Source organism: Lithobates pipiens, unplaced genomic scaffold (assembly GCF_037356315.1).
Source record: "Lithobates pipiens isolate NorthernLeopardFrog02 unplaced genomic scaffold, aLitPip1_a1.2 Scaffold_16, whole genome shotgun sequence".
Lineage (NCBI taxonomy): Eukaryota > Metazoa > Chordata > Amphibia > Anura > Ranidae > Lithobates > Lithobates pipiens.
The window spans coordinates 106,855,019-106,878,448 of record NW_027507748.1 but is presented as its reverse complement, the minus strand read 5'-3'; the positions used below and the strand labels follow the sequence as shown (position 1 = coordinate 106,878,448).

The 23,430-nt window shown below is 42.2% G+C and overlaps 1 protein-coding gene across 2 annotated transcripts in view; it reads right to left on the bottom strand.

Moving 5' to 3' along the window:
- MOSPD2 (motile sperm domain containing 2) overlaps nt 1-23,430 on the bottom strand; it is a 150,337-nt gene that overhangs the window by 117,808 nt on the left and 9,099 nt on the right. The window contains exon 1 of one of the 2 annotated variants that reach the window (XM_077480223.1): nt 11,646-11,726. The exons of the other annotated variant lie outside the window; for it this stretch is intronic. Within the exon in view, the coding sequence (XP_077336349.1) occupies nt 11,646-11,714 (69 nt within the window). The 5' untranslated portion in view covers nt 11,715-11,726. Of the gene's footprint in view, nt 1-11,645; nt 11,727-23,430 lie in introns of those variants that run through there. 2 annotated transcript variants of the gene reach the window in all.

The window sequence follows — 23,430 nt, the reverse complement described above, 5'->3', positions numbered from 1 at the left end:
CCAGGTCAATTTTCAGCGTTGTTGCACTTTAAATCACAATTGCGTGGCCATGCAACACTGCACCCATATGAAATGTTTTTATCTTTTTTTCCACACAAATAGAGCTTTCTTTTGGGGGTATTTAACTGGTTCCCGACCAGCGCACGCCGATGTACGTCAACAGAATGGCACGGGCAGGCATATTGGCATACAGGTATGTCCAATCTTCAATGCCGCCCTGCCATCGCGAGCGCGCTGCCGGCGGCGCGCTCTCGTGCCGGGCGAGACCCCGCGAGTCCGGTCGCGGCTGCCGCGGACTCGATCGCCACGGGCATACCCCCGATCGTCTCACGGGACGGCTGAATGGAGGAAATGCCGTGTAAACAGCATTTCTCCGTTCTGCCTAGCAACTAGTGGCGCTGATCTCTGCTCCATGTGATTGGAGCAGAGATCAGTGTTCACTAAATGAAAGCCCAACCCCCCCACAGTTAGTAACACACCCCTAGGAACACTTAACCCCTACACTGCCACCCACTGGTTAACCCCTACACTGCCACCCACTGGTTAACCCCTTCACTGCCAGTGTCATTTACACAGGAATCACTGCATTTATATAGCAGTGATTACTGTAGAAATGACAATAGTCCCAAAAATGTCCGATGTGTCCGCCACAATGTCGCAGTCACAATAAAAAAAATCGCTGATCACCACCATTACTAGAAAAAATAAATAATAAAAAATTATTAATAAAAATGCCATAAAACTAACCCTATTTTGCAAACGCTATAACTTTTGCGCAAACCAATCAATAATCGCTTATTGCGGTTTTTGTTACCAAAAAAATTTAGAAGAATACGTATCGGCCTAAACTGAGGGAAAAAATGTTTTTTTATATATTTGTGGGGATATTTATTATAACAAAAAGTAAAAAATTATGCGTTTTTTTCAAAATTGTCGCTCTATTTTTGTTTATAGTGCAAAAAAAAAAAAACGCAGAGGTGATCAAATACCACCAAAAGAAAGCTCTATTTGTGGGGAAAAAAGGACGTCAATTTTGTTTGGGAGCCACGTCGCACGACCGCGCAATTGTCAGTTAAAACGACGCAGTGCCGAATCGCAAAAAGGATCTGGTCTTTGACCAGCAAAATGGTCCGGTCTGTAAGTGGTTAATCACCACTGTTTTTTCTTTTTTTTTGCTAAATTAAAAGGGCCTGAACATTTTTGAAAAAAAAAAAAAAAAAAACGACACGTTTTCATAGTTTGTTCTAAAGTTTTGCAAACAGGTATTTTTTTTCTCCTTCACTGATGGCCACTGATTAGCAGCACTTGTGGACACTGCTGAGACTGCATACTAGCACATTATGACGGACTTGCCTGAAAATAAAGTCCTCCAGCGTCACGCTGTCCCCGGTGTAGGATGTGGGCATGCGCTGGTGAGGTTACCGGCTGCTGATAATGTAAACAGCCTAAACGGTGCTCATTTAGGAGATATTTCCTGTACCTACAGGTAAGCCTTATTATAGGCTTACCTGTAGGTAAAAATCAACCACCTGACTTTACTACCCCTGTAATACTAAACACACATTGTTTAGTTACAGTGTCCCTTAGATTTCATCATCTACATACATCTATAGAGGTACCTTATTTCCTAATCGATATACAGCTGTCACATGACCCAGCTCATCTGCAGAGAAACAAAAGCAGGTAGGAGCTTCTAGTCCTCAACTGATGGTCACATGTTTAAAAAAAAACAAACAAAAAGAACAGCCTTCGGAATACAGAGTAAAAATGAATATACATAAAACTTTTTTAAATGGTCATACAAATATACATTTTAAATCAAATCTTTATTTTGTGGAAATAACGTGTGGGCGGACTTTCTGCCAGTCACAGGCTGTATCACGCCCTTCCAGCCCGTGTCATGGAATAAGAGGGGAGGTGAAGCCTCCATTAATCTACATGTAATATCCCAGCCCACTGTGTTTAGCTGGTCAGTGGGCATGGAGGAGGGAGTGGGCTGTCATTTACCACTGTGTATACACCCACATGTGTGACTCAATAGTCACATGGGCTGCTCAGATGTGATGGGGGGAAATGCTCAGCATAGAAACTCACTAACAACTGAGCATGTGCAGAGTAGCCACCACATCTGCAAAATCCCTAGCTGAATTGGGGGCATGAACAGAAGGTGGAGATAGAGAGAGCAGCAGGATCAACCAGGTTTTTTTTGCAGAATAAAGAAAACAAATCTCAGTGAGTGGGTGAGTATGAACAGCATGTAATGAAACATTTATAGTTTTTTTGGGGTTTAATGACACTTAAAAAAGGTAAAAACCTACGTGAAGCCCCCCTTATACTTACCTGAGCCCAATCTCAATCGGACATTAGGGATGTGCGTCCAAATCTCTAATCCACAGAATTTCTAATGACGCAATCTATTAGAAACAATAGGGATGAGGCTGGGTAAAGGCAGCTGATTACTGGCGAATCCTATGAGCAAGTATTTGCCGATTTACTTCCCGATTTTTAATTTTTTTGCATATTTGTCACACTTAAATGATTCAGATCATCAGACATTTTTATACTACACAACGGTAAGCTGAGTAAATACAAAATGCAGCTTTTAAAGGATTTTCTGGTACAGCGCAGAAGTCATGGTTCCATCAATTGACCCGACGTTGTGAAAAGGCCAAAATTCATTATAAAGAGTGATCACTTACCCACATACAGAAAATATAATATATTTTGTATTCTGGGAATCTTTCGAATATATGGTTCATATCATGACAAAGTTCCGAAAAAGTATATCCTCACATTTCAGGCAAGTAAAAAAAATAAAAATTTCTTCCCTCTAAGATTTTACATATTTCCCAAACGTATGCAGTGTTCATAAATTGTTTGAATTTACATAGGTAGGTGATGTGATCATTACAGGCCCCACTGTTCTATTCACAAGATGCCATGCCCGTCACCCAAGTAGTCCACCTGTGTGTAATTTAATCTCAGTAAAAATAAAGCCCTCTGTGAAGCCCTCAGAGGTTTGTCAGAGAACCTTAGTGAACAAACGGCATCATGAAGGCCAAGGAACACACCAGATAGGTCAGGGATAAAGGTAGTGGAGAAGTTTAATGCAGAATTAGGTTATAAAAAAAATAAAAATAAATCACAATCTTTGAAGATCTCACAGAACACTGTTCAATCCATCATCTGAAAATGGAAAGAGTATGGCAAAACTGCAAGCCTACCAAGACATGGCCATCCATCTAAACTGAGACTCTGGGCAAGGAGAGCATTAATCAGAGAAGCAGCCAAGAGGCCCATGGTAACTCTGGAGGAGCTGCAGAGATGCACAGCTCAGGTGGGAGAATCTGTCCACAGGACAACTATTAGTCATGCAATCCACAAATCTGGCCTTCATGAAAGAGTGGTAAAAAAAAAGCCATTGTTGAAGGAAAGCCATAAAGGCCCATACACACGATCAGACTTTTTGACAACAAACATGCAAATTAGCTGTTTTGGAGCAACATCCGACTGTGTGTACACTCCATCGGACAAACTTTTTTTGGTTTCATCTGACTTTTGTTGGCTGTGCGAACGCACAAACTTTCTGGCAACAAAAGTCAGATGAAGCAAAGTCTGAGCGTGTGTATGGAAAACCATAAGACTTTTGTACAAAGTACAAACAGGCATGCTCAGAACCAATGCAAAAGATCAGACAACAATACAGAAGTTGACCAAAGGTGGCAGTAAAGAGCAGAAAAACCACGTGATTTGGTGAAAGTTGGCTGAAAAAGTCCTGCTGTGTGTATGCAATACAAGTTCAGGGCCGACACCCTTTGTACAAAAATCCAAGGGAAAGTTTGTACAAAGTCCTATCGTGTGTATGAGGTGTTAGAAGTCCCATTTGCAAGAAGTCACATGGAGGACACAGCAAACATGTGGAAGAAGGTGCTCTAGTCAAATGAGACCAAAATTCAACTTTTTGGCTGAAAAGCAAAATGCCATGTGTGACAGAAAACTAACACTGCACATCACCCTGAACACACCTTCCCCACCGTGAAACATGGTGGTGGCAGAATCATGTTGTGGGGATGCTTTTCTTCAGCAGGGACAGGGAAGCTGGTCAGAGTTGACAGATGGAGGCAAATACAGGGCAATCTAAGACGAAAACCTGGTAGAGTCTGCAAAAGACATGAGACTGGGGCGGAGATTCACATTCTAGCGGGAACTACCTTAAACATACAGCCAGAGCTACAATGGGATTTATATCAAAGCATATTCATGTGCATAATCCAATTGAGAATCTGTGGCAAGACTTGAAAAATGCTGTTCACAGACTCTCTCCATCCAATCTGACAGAGCTTGAACTATTTTGCAAAGAAGAATGGGTAAAAATGGTAGAGATATACCCAAAAAGACATTGCAGCTGTAATTTCAGCAAAAGGAGGTTCTACAAAGTATTGACTTGGGGGACGGAATACCACACTTTGCAGATATTTGGATTTTTTTTTTTTAAAAACCTTTATCATTTTCCTTTCACAATTATGTGCTACTTTGTGTTGGTCTATCACATAAAATCCCAATAAAATACATTTATGGTTTCAAAATATGGAAAATTTCAAGGGGTATGAATACTTTTTCAAGGAACAATATTTTAGCTGACTGTATGGAGTAACATTTCAACACTGAGCAAGTTTATCCATTGAACCGACACCCCATGGGCCAGCTTTATCATAAAGAAATAAAAAGACTAGAACATTTCAGAGGAGGCAATTAATTCTTCTTCTAATACGAGTTGGGCAGAGAGTGTCTCACAGATGACCAGTTCTCTATCTGACCATAATCAGCCAGATTGGGAACAAATTATTTCAGGTCTTTGAGCTACACGGGGATTTCGAGTTCATACCACAATTTGAAAAGTACATTGTAAGAACTCCTATAAGATCACATACATGACCCTAATTTCACAGAGTTGCAAAGAACTTTGACAAATTGCACACAAGCATCCCATCTGTTTATGATATGAACGATGACTGATTCTGCCTCTTCACACACAACATAAAAAAAAAAAAAAAAAAGACAACATCAATGCTATCCATTTCCACCAAGCAGAAAAACCATAGAAAATGGAGAGGCCTCTCTCAAAGCAAATTATAGTAAACAACCCTAAATCCTCCGCAAAACGGCATTCATATTTTTAACTACTGAGATATTCAAGATAAAATAAATAAAATCTAGGTCTCAGTTCACACGGCAGTGACCTGACAGTTGTGCAATTTACAGTGCGACTTTGCCAGGCCACTTCAGTGCGACTCGGGAAGTAATCTTCCTGTAATGTCGGATCCAAATCACATCAGTTAAGATGAGGATCAGCCTTGGAGGCGACTTTCATTAAAGTCTATGGGCACAAGTTGGATAGAAGAACCAGTACTGGAAACTTTTCGAAAGTCAGTGGTGCTAATTAAGACAGCTCTCATTGACTAAAATGGGATTTCACATGTCATGCAACTTGTGGTCTCAAGTCGGATCCCAAAACGCGGCAACGTGAACTGAGACCAAGAAGGTAAACGTTTTTTTTATAAAAGGGTCAAAACAAGTGCTAATAGATGCAACATAGATATAAATTTTGAATAGAGTAAGGCTGGCCATACATTATACAATTTTCTTGTACAACTTTCCTTAAGATTTACCAAAACCATATAATATGTGGTCAAACCCAAACCCAAACCCTTTCAATTTGTATGCAATCAGACAGGCTCTGCAGTCAGCGGCGCATGCATACAGGGGATTCTCTGCTGGAAGTCCAGCAGACGCCGGACCCTGACGGAAAGAAATCTCCCGTGCGCATGCGCGGGAGCGACGATATCGCGGCTCCGGTGCTGTGAGTGCGATACCCGGAAGAAACGCCAAGGGAACATGTCAGCTCCCTCGGCGTGGATCGGGCCAGATGTCGGGGCCTCGTTCTAAGGGAAGTATTTCATAATGAGCTAGTATGCGGTGCATTTCACTCTCTAGATGTGCAAAGCTGGTAGAGACATCCCCAAAAAGACTAGAAGCTGTAATTGTAGTGAAAGGTGGTTCTACAAAAGTATTGATTTTTGATTTTGGGGGAATACAAATGCACGCCACACTTTTCACATTTATTTGTAAAAAAAATTGAAAACTATTTATCATTTTCCTTCCACCTTACAATTATGTGCCATTTTGTGTTGGTCTTTCACATAAAATCCCAATAAAACACATTTACGTTTTTGGTTGCAACATGACAAAATGTGGAAAATTTCAAAAGGGTATGAATACTTTTAAAAAGGCACTGTATGTATTTTAATGCATAGGAATGCAGACAAAAGCTTCCTCCCTTCTCACCCCAAAAATTACTTGCAAGTACATTACAATTTATGAAAGAAGCGCTAAAAAAAAAAAAAAATATATAAAAAAAAAAAAATGCATTTTAGCTGAAAAAATGTAAACAGAAATTGTACCCACAGACATGAGATGACAGCAGAATATTCTGTTCTGAATCAGCCAATGACCTCATGTCTGTGTAGCCCCAATGTCTGCCAAGATTACAAATGAACAAAGTGCTTGCCCTGAGGACAGACTGCCCCCGCTCTATTGACCACCCCAAGGTATATGTGCGGCTTTGGAGAACTTGGTGCATAAGGCCCAATAAATGACTCCAAAATCATCCCTGTACTAAATAACTTATTTTTATATGCTCTTATGCAGCCTTATGAAGTCATCATGACAATTCGGTCTTTATTTTGTGACAAAGGCACTTTTTAGCAGAGCTCAAGCATCTCGGGAATTAGTTTGTGTTTTGGCATCAATAGTTAGTCCATATTTGTAGTCCAAACAATTTAAAAAATTTTCCTGGATCAACAAAATATTCCATCCCATCATACACTCACTACGCACACTGTGAGCATGCACAAGCTGGACATCAGCCAATGCTGTTCTGTATAATTTTTAAGGACCAACAAATAATTAGAATTTCATACAGTATCTTTTTTTTTTGTGTCCTCACAGGGAAGATTTTCCCTTACTTCCTGTCCTTGTGACACCTGAGCAAAGAAATAAGTGTGGTTGTGATCAGCAGTTCTAACCCATACTACTAAAATGTGTCCCCCCCCCCTGTCTGTATTCTCTCCAGTACAGACAAACCGGCAAAAAAGGGAGTGAGGGGAATGTTCTCAGTACAGACAGAGGCCCCGACGCTTTCCCAATCTATAATACCAGCTATATACTTCTATCAGCCTTTAACCACAGAAACCTCCCACCTGTGGTTTTATTTGCTCATAGACTCTGTTGAGACCAAATGGAGTATGAAAATCGACCAAAAATGCTTTTCAATTGGTACCGAGGTTAGGTCGATTAATCTCTACTGCAATGTGGCTGATTAGAGGAAAGTGAACAAATGAAATTGTGGATTTCTGTAGCTGAAAGGGGCTCAAAAGCAAACAAAATGATCATGCATGCCCAGCCTAATACACAACCTTAACCTCCTAACCCTACTCCTAAAATTATCCTAACCCCTAAACTAATCTCTACCACGGCCTTAATCCTTTCTGCAGTATAATGACCTGATCTGGTGCCAGAGATGTGAGCACTGAGAAATGCTTTGTATTGGGCCGTTCAGCTCAATATATTTTTTTAATATGTGTCGTTTTAACCTTTGTGCATAAGACATATTCATGATCCACACAGCCTTTCAATTACCTGCAGGAGGAGAGGCTGCAGGAGGAGAGACCCCCCCCTTTGAAAATGTTTTTTGTTACCCCAATACTACTGAGCCAATGACCTGGAACAAATGTGCATTGCAGGGAAGCCAAATGAAAGTGTTACTGACCCACAAAGCTAAAGTGGTACTAAACACACACTGTTTAATTTACATTTTCCCTTCTATTTCTGCATGTGGATGATGGCACTGTAATTATTTTAATTAAACCACATGCCAACAGCCTAACAGTAAATGTATGTACTTGGAAGTTAAATACCAGGGTTATGGCAGCAGTTACCTTTATTTACAGTAGGCGGCCGGCTTTCATATAAAAGTGGTTTCAGTGGCGGATTCGGTGTGAGGTCACTTTTATAGGCAGTGATAGAGGTGACCCCCCTCCTGCTTCAGTCATCTCTGAGCTTACCTGGGGCCATCAGCAAGCCTGGAGCCGATCTGTTCCTTCTGATGCCTGGGCAGGAAGCCGAGTGGGGGCAAGACAGCCCCACTCAGCTGTGTGCATTTGGAGGACTAGAGCAACACGTCACTTCTGCTTCTCGGTCTTAACCACTTCAATACCGGGCACTTAAACATCTTCCTGCCCAGACCAATTTTGAGCTTTTAGCATTTTCGCACTTTGAGTGACAATTGCGTGGTCATGCTACACTGTAGCCAAATGAAATTTTTATAATTTTTTCCCCACAAATAGAGCTTTCTTTTGGTGGTATTTGATCACCTCTTGCTAAACAAATAAAAAAAATACCGAAAATTTTGAAAAAAAAATATGTTTTTTTTTGTTTCAGGTTCAAAACTTTGTAAATAAGTTTTCTCCTTCACTGATGGGCACTGATGGGGTTACACTGATGGGCAATGATAAGGTAGCACCAATGAAGTGGCACTGATGAGGTGGCATTGATGGACACTGATATGTGGAACTGATAGGTGGCACAAATTGGCACCGATAGCTGGCACGGATTGGCATGGATGGGCGGCGCAGGTGGGCATGGGTAGGCGGCACAGGTGGGCACGGATGGGCACTGATAGGTTGCACAGATGGGAACTAATAGGCAGCACAGATGGGAACTGATAGGCGGCATTTTATTATAATATATTGTACTAATGGATGCCAATCAGTGCCAAACAATGCATGCCAATCAGTGATGCCCATTGTGGGCACTGACTGGCATCCATTGTGGCTCTGACTGGAATCCCTGGTGGTCTAGGGTGGCATACCTGGTGCTGGGCATCCCTGATGGTCTGGTGGCGTCTCTGGTGGTCAAGTGTGGGCATCCTTGGGGGGGGGGGGCTGCGCTGATAATCGATCAGCACAGACCCCCCGTCAGAGGAGCAGCCGATCGGCTCTCCTCTACTCGCGTCTGACAGATGCGAGTGAGGAAAAGCCGATCACCAGCTCTTCCTATTTACACTGTGATCAGCCGTGATTGGACACGGCTGATCACGTGGTAAAGAGTCTCCGGAGACTCTTTACCGAGATCGTAGTTGCCGGGTGTCAGACTGACACCCCGCAACAACGATCGCCGCAGCGGCTCAAAATCCTGATCATGTCATATGACGTCCGATCAGGATTATATGAAACCACTTTGCCACCGTCATTTTGTTATAGGGCGGGCGGCAAGTGGTTAAAGCTATTTTTTTTTCTTCATAAAGTCAAGATTTGGGGTCTTTTTCATCTCTTAATAAAGAGGACCTGTCATGCTCATTTCTATTACAAGGGATGTTTACATTCCTTGTAATAAGAATAAAAAAGCGATTTAAAAAAATAAATAAAATAATAATAATTAAAATGGAACAATCAAAATAAAAAGTAAAATAAATAATAAAAATAAAATACAAAAAAAATTCTAGTGCAAGACCTCCTCTGTAACATAGTTTGTTGCCATTCCATGATCGTGCGCAATTTTAAAGCATGACATACATGTTAGGTATCTATTTACTCAGGGTAACATCATCTTTCATATTACATGGAAAAGCTGGGCTAACGTTACAGGTTTTTCTTTTTCTTTTAATTCATTAGTGTATTTTTTCCCAAAAAATTTGCGTTTGAAAGACCGCTGCGCAAATACCATGTGACATATACATTATATATACATATACATACACATACATACATACATACATACACACACACACACACACACATAATATATTATTATTATTACCATTATTGATAGTTTTTTTTTTTTTATGATGTGGATTTAGTGTCACTTTAAGAGAGAAAAAAAATCTGTACCTACAATGGTAGTCATCAGTGACCCTTCTAAAGTCATTGTCACCCTTAGCTTGAACTTTCTTAAAAGAGAAGCATGGTCAGAGTTTTTGTGCCCATACTTCTCTTGCTGTGGGTCACAGAAGTGCACTTACTTTAGGGGGGAGTGGGGGAGCATCCCTGTCAGAATGTCTCAGTGAGGAAGATCCCCATATCAACATACTTTGTGTTGATGCGGGGATCTTTGAGGTTTTTTTGGTCAATCTGCTGGTTATACAAAAAGAAACTGCCTACCCAGCTTCAATGCCTTCACGGGACAGCTGCAGCACTGAGGTGAGTATGTATGTTTTGTCTCCCCCGCCCTAAGTCCATAATTCTCCTTTAATTAAAGTGGATGTAAACCCAATTTTTATTTTTTTTGGCTGGCACAATATAGAGTATGGGATTTCAGATCAGCTGTGCCCAGTCTTGCTACAAAGAGTTAATCCAGCTCTGAGCAATCCTCATATTTTTTCAGTGAAATAAAACTTGGAAAACTTTGTCCGTTCTTCCCCCTTGCTGTGATTGACATATCTTGTGCACTAGCCTAAGACATACATTATTTTTTAATTCCCTCCCACTCCTTTCTTCAGCAGCTCTACAAGGATTGGCTGCTCCACACCTCAGCATGATTTGGCATGCTGAAGTCATGTGGGGACTTTTCTGGGTTTTGACTGGATGTTAGTGATCATAGCAGAAGTTCAGTGTAAGAAAAATACAGGAGAAAATGCATGTTGATAAAGGGGAGTGTACTGACATCACGACTCCACCCACTGAGCCCTGGAAAACAGACCCACCCACAAAATCTGAAGTTTTTCGGGTCTCATAGCAGACAGAGGGGAGACATTTGACAGATAAGTATACATGCAGGAGGCATGTATATCCTTCTAGATAACCAATATTGCAGTAGATTAGAAAGAATGAGAGTGGGTTTACATCCACTTTAAGGTGGCTGCTTTTGTAATACAAAGTAACACTTTGTATGGGATGGTAGCAACCCTCTGCTCGCTTCCAAAAGGACATTAATATGTGGGACACAACCATGTTATAGCACAGAAGAATTCCAACTGATTAAACGCACATGCACAGTAGGATCCCAAGTCACAATGAGATCTGGGAAATGTAGTTTGAGCAGAGCACAGGAACACTATAGATGTTCTCTACTTGTAACTACATAACGGAAGTTGGAGGAGAAGGGGGCTGTGTCAGGGGGTGCACACAACAGTTTTTATATTGAAATAAAGATATATGGAACACATTTTTTAATTATAGGATACTGCAGTGACTCTGTACACTATGCTGGACGTGAGATTTAGTAAAACGAGGAGCGTTTAGTGACACATCATCTCCATATTAGGCCCCATTCACACCTGAGCGTAGCGTTTTGAGGCAGAAAGTCGCACAATATTTTTGTACAGGTCAAAAGGTCACCAATGTAAAAAGCAGAACACCGCCTGTAATCTGCTTAAAAAAAAAGTTCCAGAACTTGTTTGAGCTTCAGGCGTTTTGGAGTGGAGATGCGAACCATCTCCATAGAGAATAATTGATCTTCTCCCCCTCCAGCGTCTTGTAGCTTCACGCTTCAAGCTACACAACACCCGGTGTGAAAGGGGCCTTAGAGACGCAAAGGACCAAGGCAAGAAATTATGCATGACAGTCAAGCGACTAGTATTTTCAGGTTACCTGAAACAGCACAGGACAGGATAGCAAAGGCAGAGTCCAACTATCTGTTAGGAGAGCTTTCCTTTCCATTTCACAGAACGAAGACTTTGGCCCCTGTGTGACGTCAGTCAGAAGCAGCCCACAATATACAAACATCGCATAGATTAGGTAACCCTAACAAACCTGGTTATCACAGGACAATCTCATCCCTCTAATAAGCATCAGCTTTAAAAGAAGTGCTGTTTACTGAGGACAGCTACCTTAAAATAGATCTCCACTTCTGCAGCCAACAAGTGGGGATAGCACCTATTTAATCTTTGTTTCATGTTCCCATTCACATAGCAGAACTTTAACCACTTAGTGCCGGTTCACACTAGTGCGATGCGAGAACCCTGCGAATCAACTGCATCGCACTCGACACGCACGGCAGTTCACACTGCCATATGCGAACTGCTGGGGAGTGTCATATGTTAACGACACCCCCATTTCAGCTCGCATATCGCACTGCGAACTGACAGTTCGGACATGAATCGGATCACATATGCGTGAACACACATGCAATCCGATTCTGATCCGAACAGAAAAAAGGGTCCTGTGCGTGTTTGGACTGAATGCGGTGCGATATCAGCCATACTATCTGTATGGCTGACATCGCACCCGCACAGACATTGCATGTAATGTGAACAGCAGTGTGCTGCGAATTACATGCAATGTCTGGCATCGTGCTAGTGTAAACCAGCACTTAAGGGCCGAGCCCCTTTCTGAGATTTGTTGTTTACAAGTTAAAAAAACTTTTTTTGCTAGAAAATTACTTAGAACCCCCTAAACATTATAAATTTTTTCTCTAACACCCTAGAGAATAAAATGGCGGTCATTGCAATACTTTGTCACACTGTATTTGTGCAGAGGTCTTACAAGCGCATTTTTTTTGGGGGGGGGGGGGGGGGGGGGGAAATACACTTTTTTGAATAAAAAAGAGAATTATTGCTTTCGCTCTACTGATTGCGGCGATAGCTCACAAATGGCCATTTAAGAGCTATGGGTGGAAAGCGACGGTTTGACGTTGCTTCCGCCCTGCAGTGTCATGGAGACGGGTGGGGGCCATCTTCCCCTCACTCGTCTCCATGCCCAGCTAGTGAGAGCATCCGATCTCCTCTGCCGACGGCTCCGGTAAACGGGGAGGCTGGGTGCTGCCATAACAACGATATCCCCCTTCAAAGTAAGGACATATTGGCATGCGGCGGTCCGGGAAGTGGTTAAATTGGTTTTAAAGGCAGAAGGTTTTCTTTTTTAACCTTTTAATAGGTATACTGGAAAACAGGCATCAAATCCCACTTGACACATTTTGTACAATAGGTTGCATTAGTCAGCATCTATTCTGCGAAACGCGTCAAGGTGGGATTAGATGCCCATTTATTGTATGCTTCCTACTCCTCAAAAAAACCCTGGATTCATGTAGGCTATCTCTGTGGACCCAATTAATGTGAAAATCTTTAATGTTTCCAATGGACCACGCAAGGTCCGTTTAGTACTCTGTGAAGTTTAGAGAAGATCTTCCATGTTGTAGCAAGAATTACTTTGAATTTATAGTCTTTGAATTTCTTATATTCGGATTGCCATCACAGCAAGATCTCTGTGTTGTTTACTTGTGTTGTTATGTGTTTTTATATTGCCATAACATCAATCCCTATAGATCAGCATTACAATAATTTAAATTAAGCCCTGTACAGTTTAAGCAATCTATGTCTCACAGCCATATCAAAAATATCAACCCACAGCATATCAACATGAAATAAAATGAGCAGAGCAAAGCAATTAACCTATTAAAAGGATCATTTAATAGGAGGTAAACATTTTCATATACAGAAGGCTAGAAAATGAGGGGCATCAGCTCCATTATCAAAGTATCTTATCTTACTGCTCACTCTAGTTTTTGTTATTTTTATTATAGTATATATCACAACCAATATATTTGGGGTTTGCTAACATGCTGAATTTCAAAGTGTAAACCTCACCCTTGGAAATCTGGGTCAAACTTTTTCGATTAGGGTACCTTGAAAAAAATGCCTTAAACTTGCCCATAAATTGTCAACAAGCCAGAAGGTGGGGGAGTGGGGGAGTGCTGGGGTGAAATAGTCCGCCTTTTTTGTTACACATAATAATAGGGCTTACCTGTAGGTAAAAAGAATATCTCCTAAACCTGTATGGTTTAGGAGGGATTGCCCCTGCATGAGGCCACTGATGTCAGCAGCGCATGTGCAATGCAGGTCCAGCGGCCCCTGACGGAACTTGCCAAAATGGGGGGCTCCCTTGCGCATGAGTGACGCCATTGCGGCTTCGGGCACTCACAGCGCCGGAGCCAGCAATCCCGGAAGAAACGCAGAGGGAACATGTCAGCCCCCTAAGCTGAAACCGGGCGAGCTACAAAGCTTCATTCTAAGTTAAGTATTTCATAATGTGCTAGTTTGCTAGAAAATTACTTGGAACCCCCAAACACATATATAAACAGAGGCCCTAGAGAATAAAATGAAGGTTGTTGCAATATTTTATGTCACACTGTATATGTGCAGCGGTCTTTCAAACACAATATTTTGGGAAAAAATACACTTCCATGAATTAAAAAAAAAACTAAACAGTAAAGTTAGCCCAGTTTTTTTTGTATAATGTGAAAGATGATGTTATGCCACGAGAATCGTGATCTTTATTCCAAGCAAAATCGTGATTCTCATTTTAGTCAGAATCGTGCAGCTCTACTGCATTCTATTTAAAGAAAAAAAAAAAAACACGGGGGTTTACTACTGTTAACAGGGTTTACTTTAAAGCTTGATTCACACCTATGCATTTTTTTGTGCTTTTTGAATTTTGCAGATATGCACTACAGAATGCGTTCCATAGGAAACTATGGTAAATGGGCTGTAGTGCAAATCTGCAAAATGCACTAAAAATGCATAGGTGTGAATCCAGCCTAAGGGCCAATTCACACCAGACGCAGTTCCGTGTGCTTTTTTTTCTGCACAAAATGCATGCACAGTGTTTTTCATGTATTCCAATGGTTTTAGTTCACACCATGCAGTCAGTTTCCGGTCAGTTTCTGCACCGGAAACTGACTGCATGGTGTGAACTAGAGCCATTGGAATACGTAGAAAAAGAGTGCACGAAACTGCGTCTGGTGTGAATTGGCCCTTAAGCTATTTTTCCCATGATTGCTCTTTCACATTACTGTTATCATACTAAAGAGGAACTGAAATGTGGAAGCTGTCCTCAAGAAAGGGAGGCATGGAGAAAAGAACTGGTCACCTGTTTTGCCTGTGGTCTCCCTGCATTACTGACTCACCCATGCCTTGTTCTTCTGTGTAAAGGCCCGTACACACTCTTTGATTCTCGGAAGTCAATTGTGTTACGGCGATCGATCGTGCAAATCTTACCATTAGTACGGTGTTTTTGATGGCCGGTTTCACTTTTTCTTAAGACAAAAGCTGGATGTGCAGACTATAATATTTTTGTTGGATGTGAACTCAATATCTGATTTTCATATGAAAAAAAAAAAATCGTAAGAGCAAGACTATGCATGCTTAGAAATGAAAGATTACATACAAAACGATTGAACACATTACGTCACTTCTGACGTTGTATTCTGTCAAACGAAAATTCTCGTATTGTTAGTAACCTCTTCACTTTCGACATGCAACTAGCATGCCACGGAAAATCAGACGTTCTGTCGTCCGAAAATCAAAGCGTGTGTGCGAGGCTTTAGGCTGGCCATCTTGGTAGAGGGAGGGCTTCGTTTCCTCATGTCGGAGCCTCCACAATGAGCAGCACCAAATCCCACTACATAATATCCCGAGTCTAGCAGTCAGGGAACAATGATCTCCCCCTGCAGATACACAGCTGTGATGTACACGAGTACCTAGGAACCCTCACACACCAGACATTCATTCCTTTTTTCCCCCAGGAGCAAGTTCAGACAAAAGGTATTTTTTCAGAGCACTATTTTAAAGGGAGGGGGAGTTCTAAATGTTCCCTATGACACAGCAAATCTGCACTTTTTTAATTGAGTTCCATTTTAAGCGATAAGATCTATAGTTGATCCAGTAAAGCCAGGGTAGAAGAATTACTACGGCCAAAACTGTTCTCACATTGGAGAGTGTTTGAAAGTATTGGAAACTCTGTCAGGCTTTTACTGATAGTGTTGACCCCCATTCGGAAGCACACCCCCCATTTAGTTGATTGGTGCCCTCGGTTCAGAAAGGTAAGTGTAATGTAAATTGCTTCAGCGGTCACCAGAACAAGAGTAGAAGAAATATTTTCCAATAGCGACACCTGCTAAAAACAGGAATTTAGAGGTTTTTGTGAATATTGCCTCATACTTGCTAATAGAAAGTGAAGATGAATCTCCCTAATGAGTATAAAGATTCTAACCATCCCTCACTCCAAACCTTGAGGAAAATGTTTTGGATAGCTGGATGCAGCATCAGTCTGCAGTTGTCCCTTGCTGGGTTTAACACTGAGAACCGAGCAATCAAACACTGCCAATTGCTTGGTTCTCAGGGATCCTTGAGCAAAGAGCTGCCGACTGTCAGTCGCCCATCTCTGCTCTGCCCTCTGCTCGCTCACTGGAGCGCTGGGCTGTAGAGAGAATGCGTGAGCAGCCGGCTCAGGCTTTCAGCAGCTCACTGAGGCTGAGCCGGGCGCAGGGCCGTTTTTAATATTGATTGGACACTGGGCAAAAAATGTCTTGCCCCCCCCCCACCCATGCAATTTCACTCTCCATCTGCTCTGAGACATACAATAGTTAGCAACTAGACTTAAAATCAGTTGACTGTAGCAGATCAGGCAGCAATTGCGGTTGTTTGCCAGAGTTTAGTGTATCATTACCGCTTCCTGACTGGTTGCTAGAGGTTACAGCACACATTATGGCTCACTGATTAGTTGCTGGAGGTTACAGCAAATTATTTCTGCTTGTTAATTGGTTGCTAGAGATTACCGTACAGTATTACTGCTCACTGGTTGGTTGCTAGAGGTTACAGCACATCTTCTCCCCACTGCAGGGGGGCATGATCTACATATGAATTCTGCCTTTATTTACATATCAATACCGCGGCCGCAGCTATTTACTTATGAATGTTGGTTATTTACATGTAAACACAGGGTCTGCAGGTGAGTCATCTGTACACAACAATATGGCAGAGCTGGGGAGCATTAGTAGCAGCACTTCACACTGAGATATCAGGACACAGCACAGGACTAAAACTTCAAAGGACAAGGGAATTTAAACTTGGATAGTTGGCAAGTATGTAAGAAGTAATTTTGCTCTTCCTTAAAGACGGCCCTGGCTGGGTGCCCGTCCAGGCATGTGTGCTGATCCCAATTTCAGCCCACTATCTGCTAAAAACGGGCCACAGGAGTACAGAACAAACTGCACTCCTGTGATACACAGAAGTACAGCCAAACAAGCGATGGCTGTACTTCTCCTTTAACCACTTTAACCCCATGGCTGCTGAATGACCGGGCCATTTTTTGCGATTCGGCACTGCGTCGCTTTAACTGGTAATTGCGTAGTTATGAGACGCTGCACCCAAACAAAACTAAATTATATATATATATAAAAACGGATATAAAAAAAAAAAGAGTGACAATTTTGCTATAATAAATATCCCCCCCCCCCCCTTTTTTAAAAGCACATTTTTTTTTCTCAGTTTAGGGCAATATGTATTCTTCTACATATTTTTGGTAAAAAAATAGATAAATAAATAAAAAGATTAAAAAAAAAAAAAAAATGTCCAGCCAGCTTCAGATATGGGGGCACTTGTGCATGCTCGTTTTTGAGCTGGCTCCCTGTGTCCATAAAACACAGAGCATGGCTCGGCTCAGCCCCCGGACACCCCCTGCTCCAGCCTCACTAGCTGTGATTGATAGCAGTGGAAGCCAAAGGCCTCAGCATCTCAGCCAATGAGGAGGGAGAGCCTCAGCTCTTGTGCGCATCGCTGGATCTAGGTTGGGCTGAGGTGAGGATTGCACACTGGAGGTTTTTCAAAGGTAAAAAATCTTCAGCCTTTACAACCACTTTAACACCGCAGTGTAGGAAGCAGAGCATGGATTGGAGACACAAATATGGCTGCCACAAATAATTCTTAAATATATTTACAAACATTTAACACTCGTTGATACCATTATGTACATCGTGCTGGTCTCTTCTATATGCAGATCTATAGAAATAATTTAAAATTATTGTACATTCACATTAAATAAATGTGCTTTATGTACATAAACATGTTCAGAGACATGAGACCATGCATAGGTTTACCTGCTAATACTGGCAGAAAATCCAGTTCTATTGTAAACTATGATAAGGGTTGGAATGTACTGGGGTACTGCACAGTGTCTGTATCACATTGTCTTTCTGGTATGCTTGTCATATGTCACTTGACAGATAATAACACAACATGACACAAGGCTTGTGCTAAATAAGCACTGTTGTATTCAAATACAGTACATTAGGGAACAATGAAGCCAGCAACCTTCACCTACAATTACAAATGTTATTGTAATATTACCAATTAGTTGTAAATTAAAACAAAAAAAATCCACAGCACAATCACAGGTACATTTAAGACCAATTCACACCATTTATTGATTCACAAAATGACATTTCATTCACCTCTATGTGAAGTAGCCTGTTACAATGTGGTGTATTCCTCAGTAACCACAAATTATATAAATCTATAGATGGGGCACCCAGGGGGGATTTCTCTCAAAAGCTTATCAGTGTCCAATCACCTTAAAAGGGGTTGGAAACCCTCAAGGTTTTTCACCTTAATGCATTCTAGTCCTGCTGTCTGTGTCAATGGATGTAGCAGCAGAACTCAGGAGCGTGCCCGCACGCGTGCCCCCATGGAAAACGTCTCTCCATGGGGGCACTCGAGAAGAGGAGGAGCCAGGAGCGGTGCTAGGAGACCCCAGAAGAGATGGATCGGCGCTACTCTGCGCAAAAACCCTTACACAGAGGAAGCAAGAACATGTTTGTCAGTTTAAAAAAAAATAACCTTTACAACCCCTTTAACGTGTGCGCCTATAACATAGGGTCTAGCAATACCTTGCCAGTGTCCTGTACTGTATAATTAAAGGATAAGTTCACCTTTTCGTAACAAGGTATACCATATTCAAGGTACGGGGGGTTACCAATTGACCACCACCCAATAGTGGCGTTTTGCCGGCGGTGTAGCCGCGCTGCCACATTGATTTCAATGAAGAGCAGCGGTGGAAGAGCGGTAAACACACCACTCCTTCATCGCTCCAAAGAAGCTGCTGGCAGGATTTTTCTTGATGCCCTACCAGAGCACAGCTCCGGTGTGAAAGCCCTCAGGCTTTCACACTGGGGACAATGGAGCAGCTGTTTGAGGGCAGATTGCAGGAGAAGAATGAATTCAATACCTTTGCCATCTCCCCATCCTTTGTAACCAAATGTCCTTCATTCTTTATGGGGCCACTATGGTCTGTCCTCCTTTTTTAATGTTTACATATTTAACCACTTTCAGACCGGACCATTTTGCTGGCTTAAGACCAGACCACTTTTGGGATTCGGCACTGTGTCGCTTTAACTGACAATTGTGCGGCCGTGCGACGTGGCTTGTTTTTTGCGCTATAAACAAAAAAAAGAGCGGCAATTTAAAAAAAAAAAAAAAAAAAAAAAAATAAACGCATTATTTTTAACTTTTTGCTATAATAAATATCCCGCAAAAATTTATAAAAAAAAAATACTTTTTTTTTCCCTCAGTTTAGGCCGATATGTATTCTTCTACATATTTTTGGTTAAAAAAATAAAAATAAAATCACGATTATTGATTGGTTTGTGCAAAAGTTATGGCATGTACGAAATAAGGGATAGTTTTATGGCATTTTTATTAATATTTTTTTTTCTAGTAATGGCGGCGATCAGCGATTTATATTGTGACTGCAACATTATGGCAGACACATCGGACATTTTTAGGACCAGTCATTTATACAGCAATCAGTGCTATACAAATGCACAGATTCCTGTGTAAATGACACTGGCAGTGAAGGGGTTAACCGGGAGGTGGCAGTGTTGGGGTTAAGTGTGTCCTAGGGGTGTGTTGCTAACTGTGGGGGGGGGGGGGGTGTGGCTGTGTTTTACACATCACTGATCTCTACTCCAATCACAGGGAGCATAGATCAGTGTTACAGTTGTTAGGCAGAACGGGGAGATGCTCGCTTTCCGACCGGCGTGCACGCGATGGCACGGCGGCACATTTAAGGCCTTCTCCTTTGCAGTCGGGAGAAGAGGCTGGCGGCGAGGAAGAAAGCCGGACTCCTCCGCTAGCAAAAGAGCTACAAGAAGATAGCGGAGGAGTCCGGCGAGAAGACCCCCGAAGACGGAAGACCCCCGGAGCTGTGCAATAAAGTATTTTATCTCTTGTGTTGTGTTTTTTTTGGTACTTTTATTTTACAGGTGAATGGGTAGGGGTACTTTGTACCCCATACTCATTCACATAGGGTGGGGGGGCCGTTATCCGGGGGCCCCCTTATTAAAGGGGGCTCCCGGATTCCGATAAGCCCCCCGCCCGCAGACGCCGACAACCAACGGCCAGGGTTGTCGGGAAGAGGCCCTTGTCCTCATCAACACGGGGACAAGGTGCTTTGGGGTGGGGGGGCCGCGCGGCCCCCCTTCCCCAAGGCACCCCCCCATGTTGAGGCCTGGTATGGCTCAGGAGGGGGGGGCGCTCGCTCGCCCCCCTTTCCTGGCCGGCCGGGTAGCGTGCTCGGACAAGGGTCTGTTGTGGACTTGGGGGGGACCCCCACGCTGATTTTTTTCGGCGTTGGGGTTCCCCTTTAAGTCCATACCAGGCGGCGGGGCCTGCGACGTCTCCTTTGCGGCCCCGCCTACCTGGAGACGCGCTCGAAATGAGCGGACTTTCCTCCGCGTGTGTGGGCGAGTCCGTTCATTTCAAAAGTAGGGCGGATAGTATGGCGGACTTAGTACGCCGTATTAGTCCGCTCAAAAAGTGGTGTGTATGGTCAAGTCCGTTCATTCGAAAGTATGACAGACTGTCCGTCGGATTGTCTGACGGACTAAGTTGGCCAGACAGTCCGCCCCGTGTGTACGCGGCTTTAGATGAATGTGTGGTTCCCTCCGCCCAGTCTATGCCTGGATAATTAAAATCCCCCATTATGATAACACTTTCCATCCTTGCGTTAAGTTCCCATCCGACAAATTTTATAGTCTGCACATCCAGCTTTTGTCCGACAAAAAAAAAAAAAAAAAAAAACGAAATTGGCTGTCGAAAGCACCATAATAACGATCCGAAAATAGGCAGACAGCTCATCGTACGAATTTTTACATCCGATTTTCGTATCGTGTGTACGGGCCCTAAGAAAACAGGAACTCCCATCTCACCCTAGCAGAGTTTCATGGCAAAGCAATGATCACATAAGCCAGCCAACCACTGCTTCCACAGTGCCCATATGATCAATGCCTTGCCCTTATCAACATGACAGGCTAACAGAAGAGAAAATAGGACCACTTTCTTCAAGATGGCCAATTAGTGATCTGCTTTTTATAACATTTTAAGGCGCTACACCATTGGTTTTAATTGTGATGATGTCCTCACATAACCGCATTCCTATTGAAACACATTATTTAGAACACAGAGCCTCATCTTTCCTTGCTGTCACTTAACAATAGTAAATTTGTACTGCCCAAGGATCCTGTCATTGCCAATTTAGAACGGAAATTATATTGTTGTATTTACCTTCAATTACACATAGGAGAAAATGTAGAATTCATACATCTATAGCAGTGGTCAACAGACTGTGGCCCTTTGCTTGCCTTTATCTGGCCCTTGGGGCACTATTTCAACACCTGACACCAACGATGGGGGTGCCGTTCCCCCTACTGATACCATAAATATGGCATTATTCTTACACTGATGCCAACTAGAGCCGCATGATTCTAGCCAAAATGAGAATCACGATTTTTTGGCTTAGAATAAAAAACAAATCAAAAAAAAAAAATCACAAATTATCGCAAAGTAAAATCTTTCACATTATACAAAAAAAAAAAAAAAAAAAAATTTTAAAGACCGCTGCACAAATACAGTGTGACATAAAATATTGCAACAACCATCATTTTATTCTCTAGGGCAGTGAAGGTGAACCTTGGCACCCCAGATATTTTGTAACTATATTACCCATGATGCTCATGCACTCTGCAGTGTAGTTGAGCATCATGGGAAATGTAGTTCCAAAACATGTGGGGTGCCAAGGTTCACTGCTCTAGGGCGTCTACTAAAAAAATATGCAATGTTTAGGGGTTCCAAGTAATTTTCTACCAAAAAAAATAAATAAATGATTTTAACTTGAAACAAAAAAATGTCAGAAAAAGGTTTAGTGTTTAAGTGGTTGAACTTTTTTCACTTGCACGCAAAGTCTATTCCATTGACAAATTGTTGCAATATTTATACTTAAGTTCAACTGGTAAAGTATGTTGTGATTCTTGGCAGACTGCCCAGTTTTTCTCTTCCTTTCTTTTGAGGCTGTGACTTCAGACGAGCAGAAATAATTCTTTGCATAGAAAGAATTGTGAGACACTTTAGTCAAGATCGCGATAACGATTCTTGGCGATTAATTGTGCAGCTTTAATGCCAACAATGGGGAACTATTTCTCCCATTAAAATAAACAGCAAAGCACTGATGTTGGGGCATTTTCTGCCCCCTAAAGCCTAAAGAGCAGTAAACTGGCCCTTTGCTTAAAAAGCTTGGCGACCCCTGGATCTATAGTAACAAGCCACTAAACAGAAAATGGATGAATCACAAAAACTGATGGTTTGTTATATGGAAAAGGGATTCAGGTGAAAGGCTCAGTACATGCGTACGCTCAGCGAAATGTTTGTATCTGATGTGTATGGGGAGCTCAGCCTGCAGCAAGATGGTAGCCCTCATTCTCTGTACAGACTCCACCCGTTCGTGAAAGTGTTAAAAGGACTCCTTTATAGACTATGACCAGGATTTATTTTTGGAAAGTACTGCAGGAGGAAAGTGTAAAAGTGTGAATTTTACTTACCTCTGTGCTGTAGTCTCCCAAACACAATGCTGCGAGAGCCTGGCTATGAGCTGGCCACCTCTGGTCCCTGTGCATCATTTGAATTAAAGTAGTCAGAGCTATAGGGGTCTATGGTAATGATTGCTGCAAAGCAGAAAGTTCTCCTTTAAGGCAGAATTAAACCCCAAAACATATTTTTCTCAGTGGACCCTCAGGGGATTTATGCCCCAATATGCAAGTACGCACTGCATATTGGCACATTATGGTAGATCTGCCTGTCAAACGATACCCTCCAGTGATGCACGGTTAGCACACCCACTAATAATGGGCACTTACATCTTTTCTTGGATCTCCTTCCAGGTTTGCTCTATTTAACCGACTGAATGGCTGGACTGCGATGATGTGACTGCTGTGCATGCGCACGGTAGTCACATCATCACAGCGCAGACAGTACCATAAATGTACACTGAGCCGCACAGCATTACCGCTGACAGGCAGGAAGGGTTTATGACAGAAGAGTCTGATGGGGTCTCTTCAGTCATAGAAACCCTACCTGTTAGTGGTTTCCACATTTTTCGAGTCAAATTTTGTTTTAAGATGCCCACCTATAGTCCCATTTTCTAGTTTTGGGAGAAGAGGGGAGAACCTAGGGACTAAAGTGAGGAAAATATCTCCAACAGCAACATAAACTTAAGTAAAAATTTTTTTCTCCAGTAGGGCAATGCTAGAACCCCTGCCAGCTTTTTATTG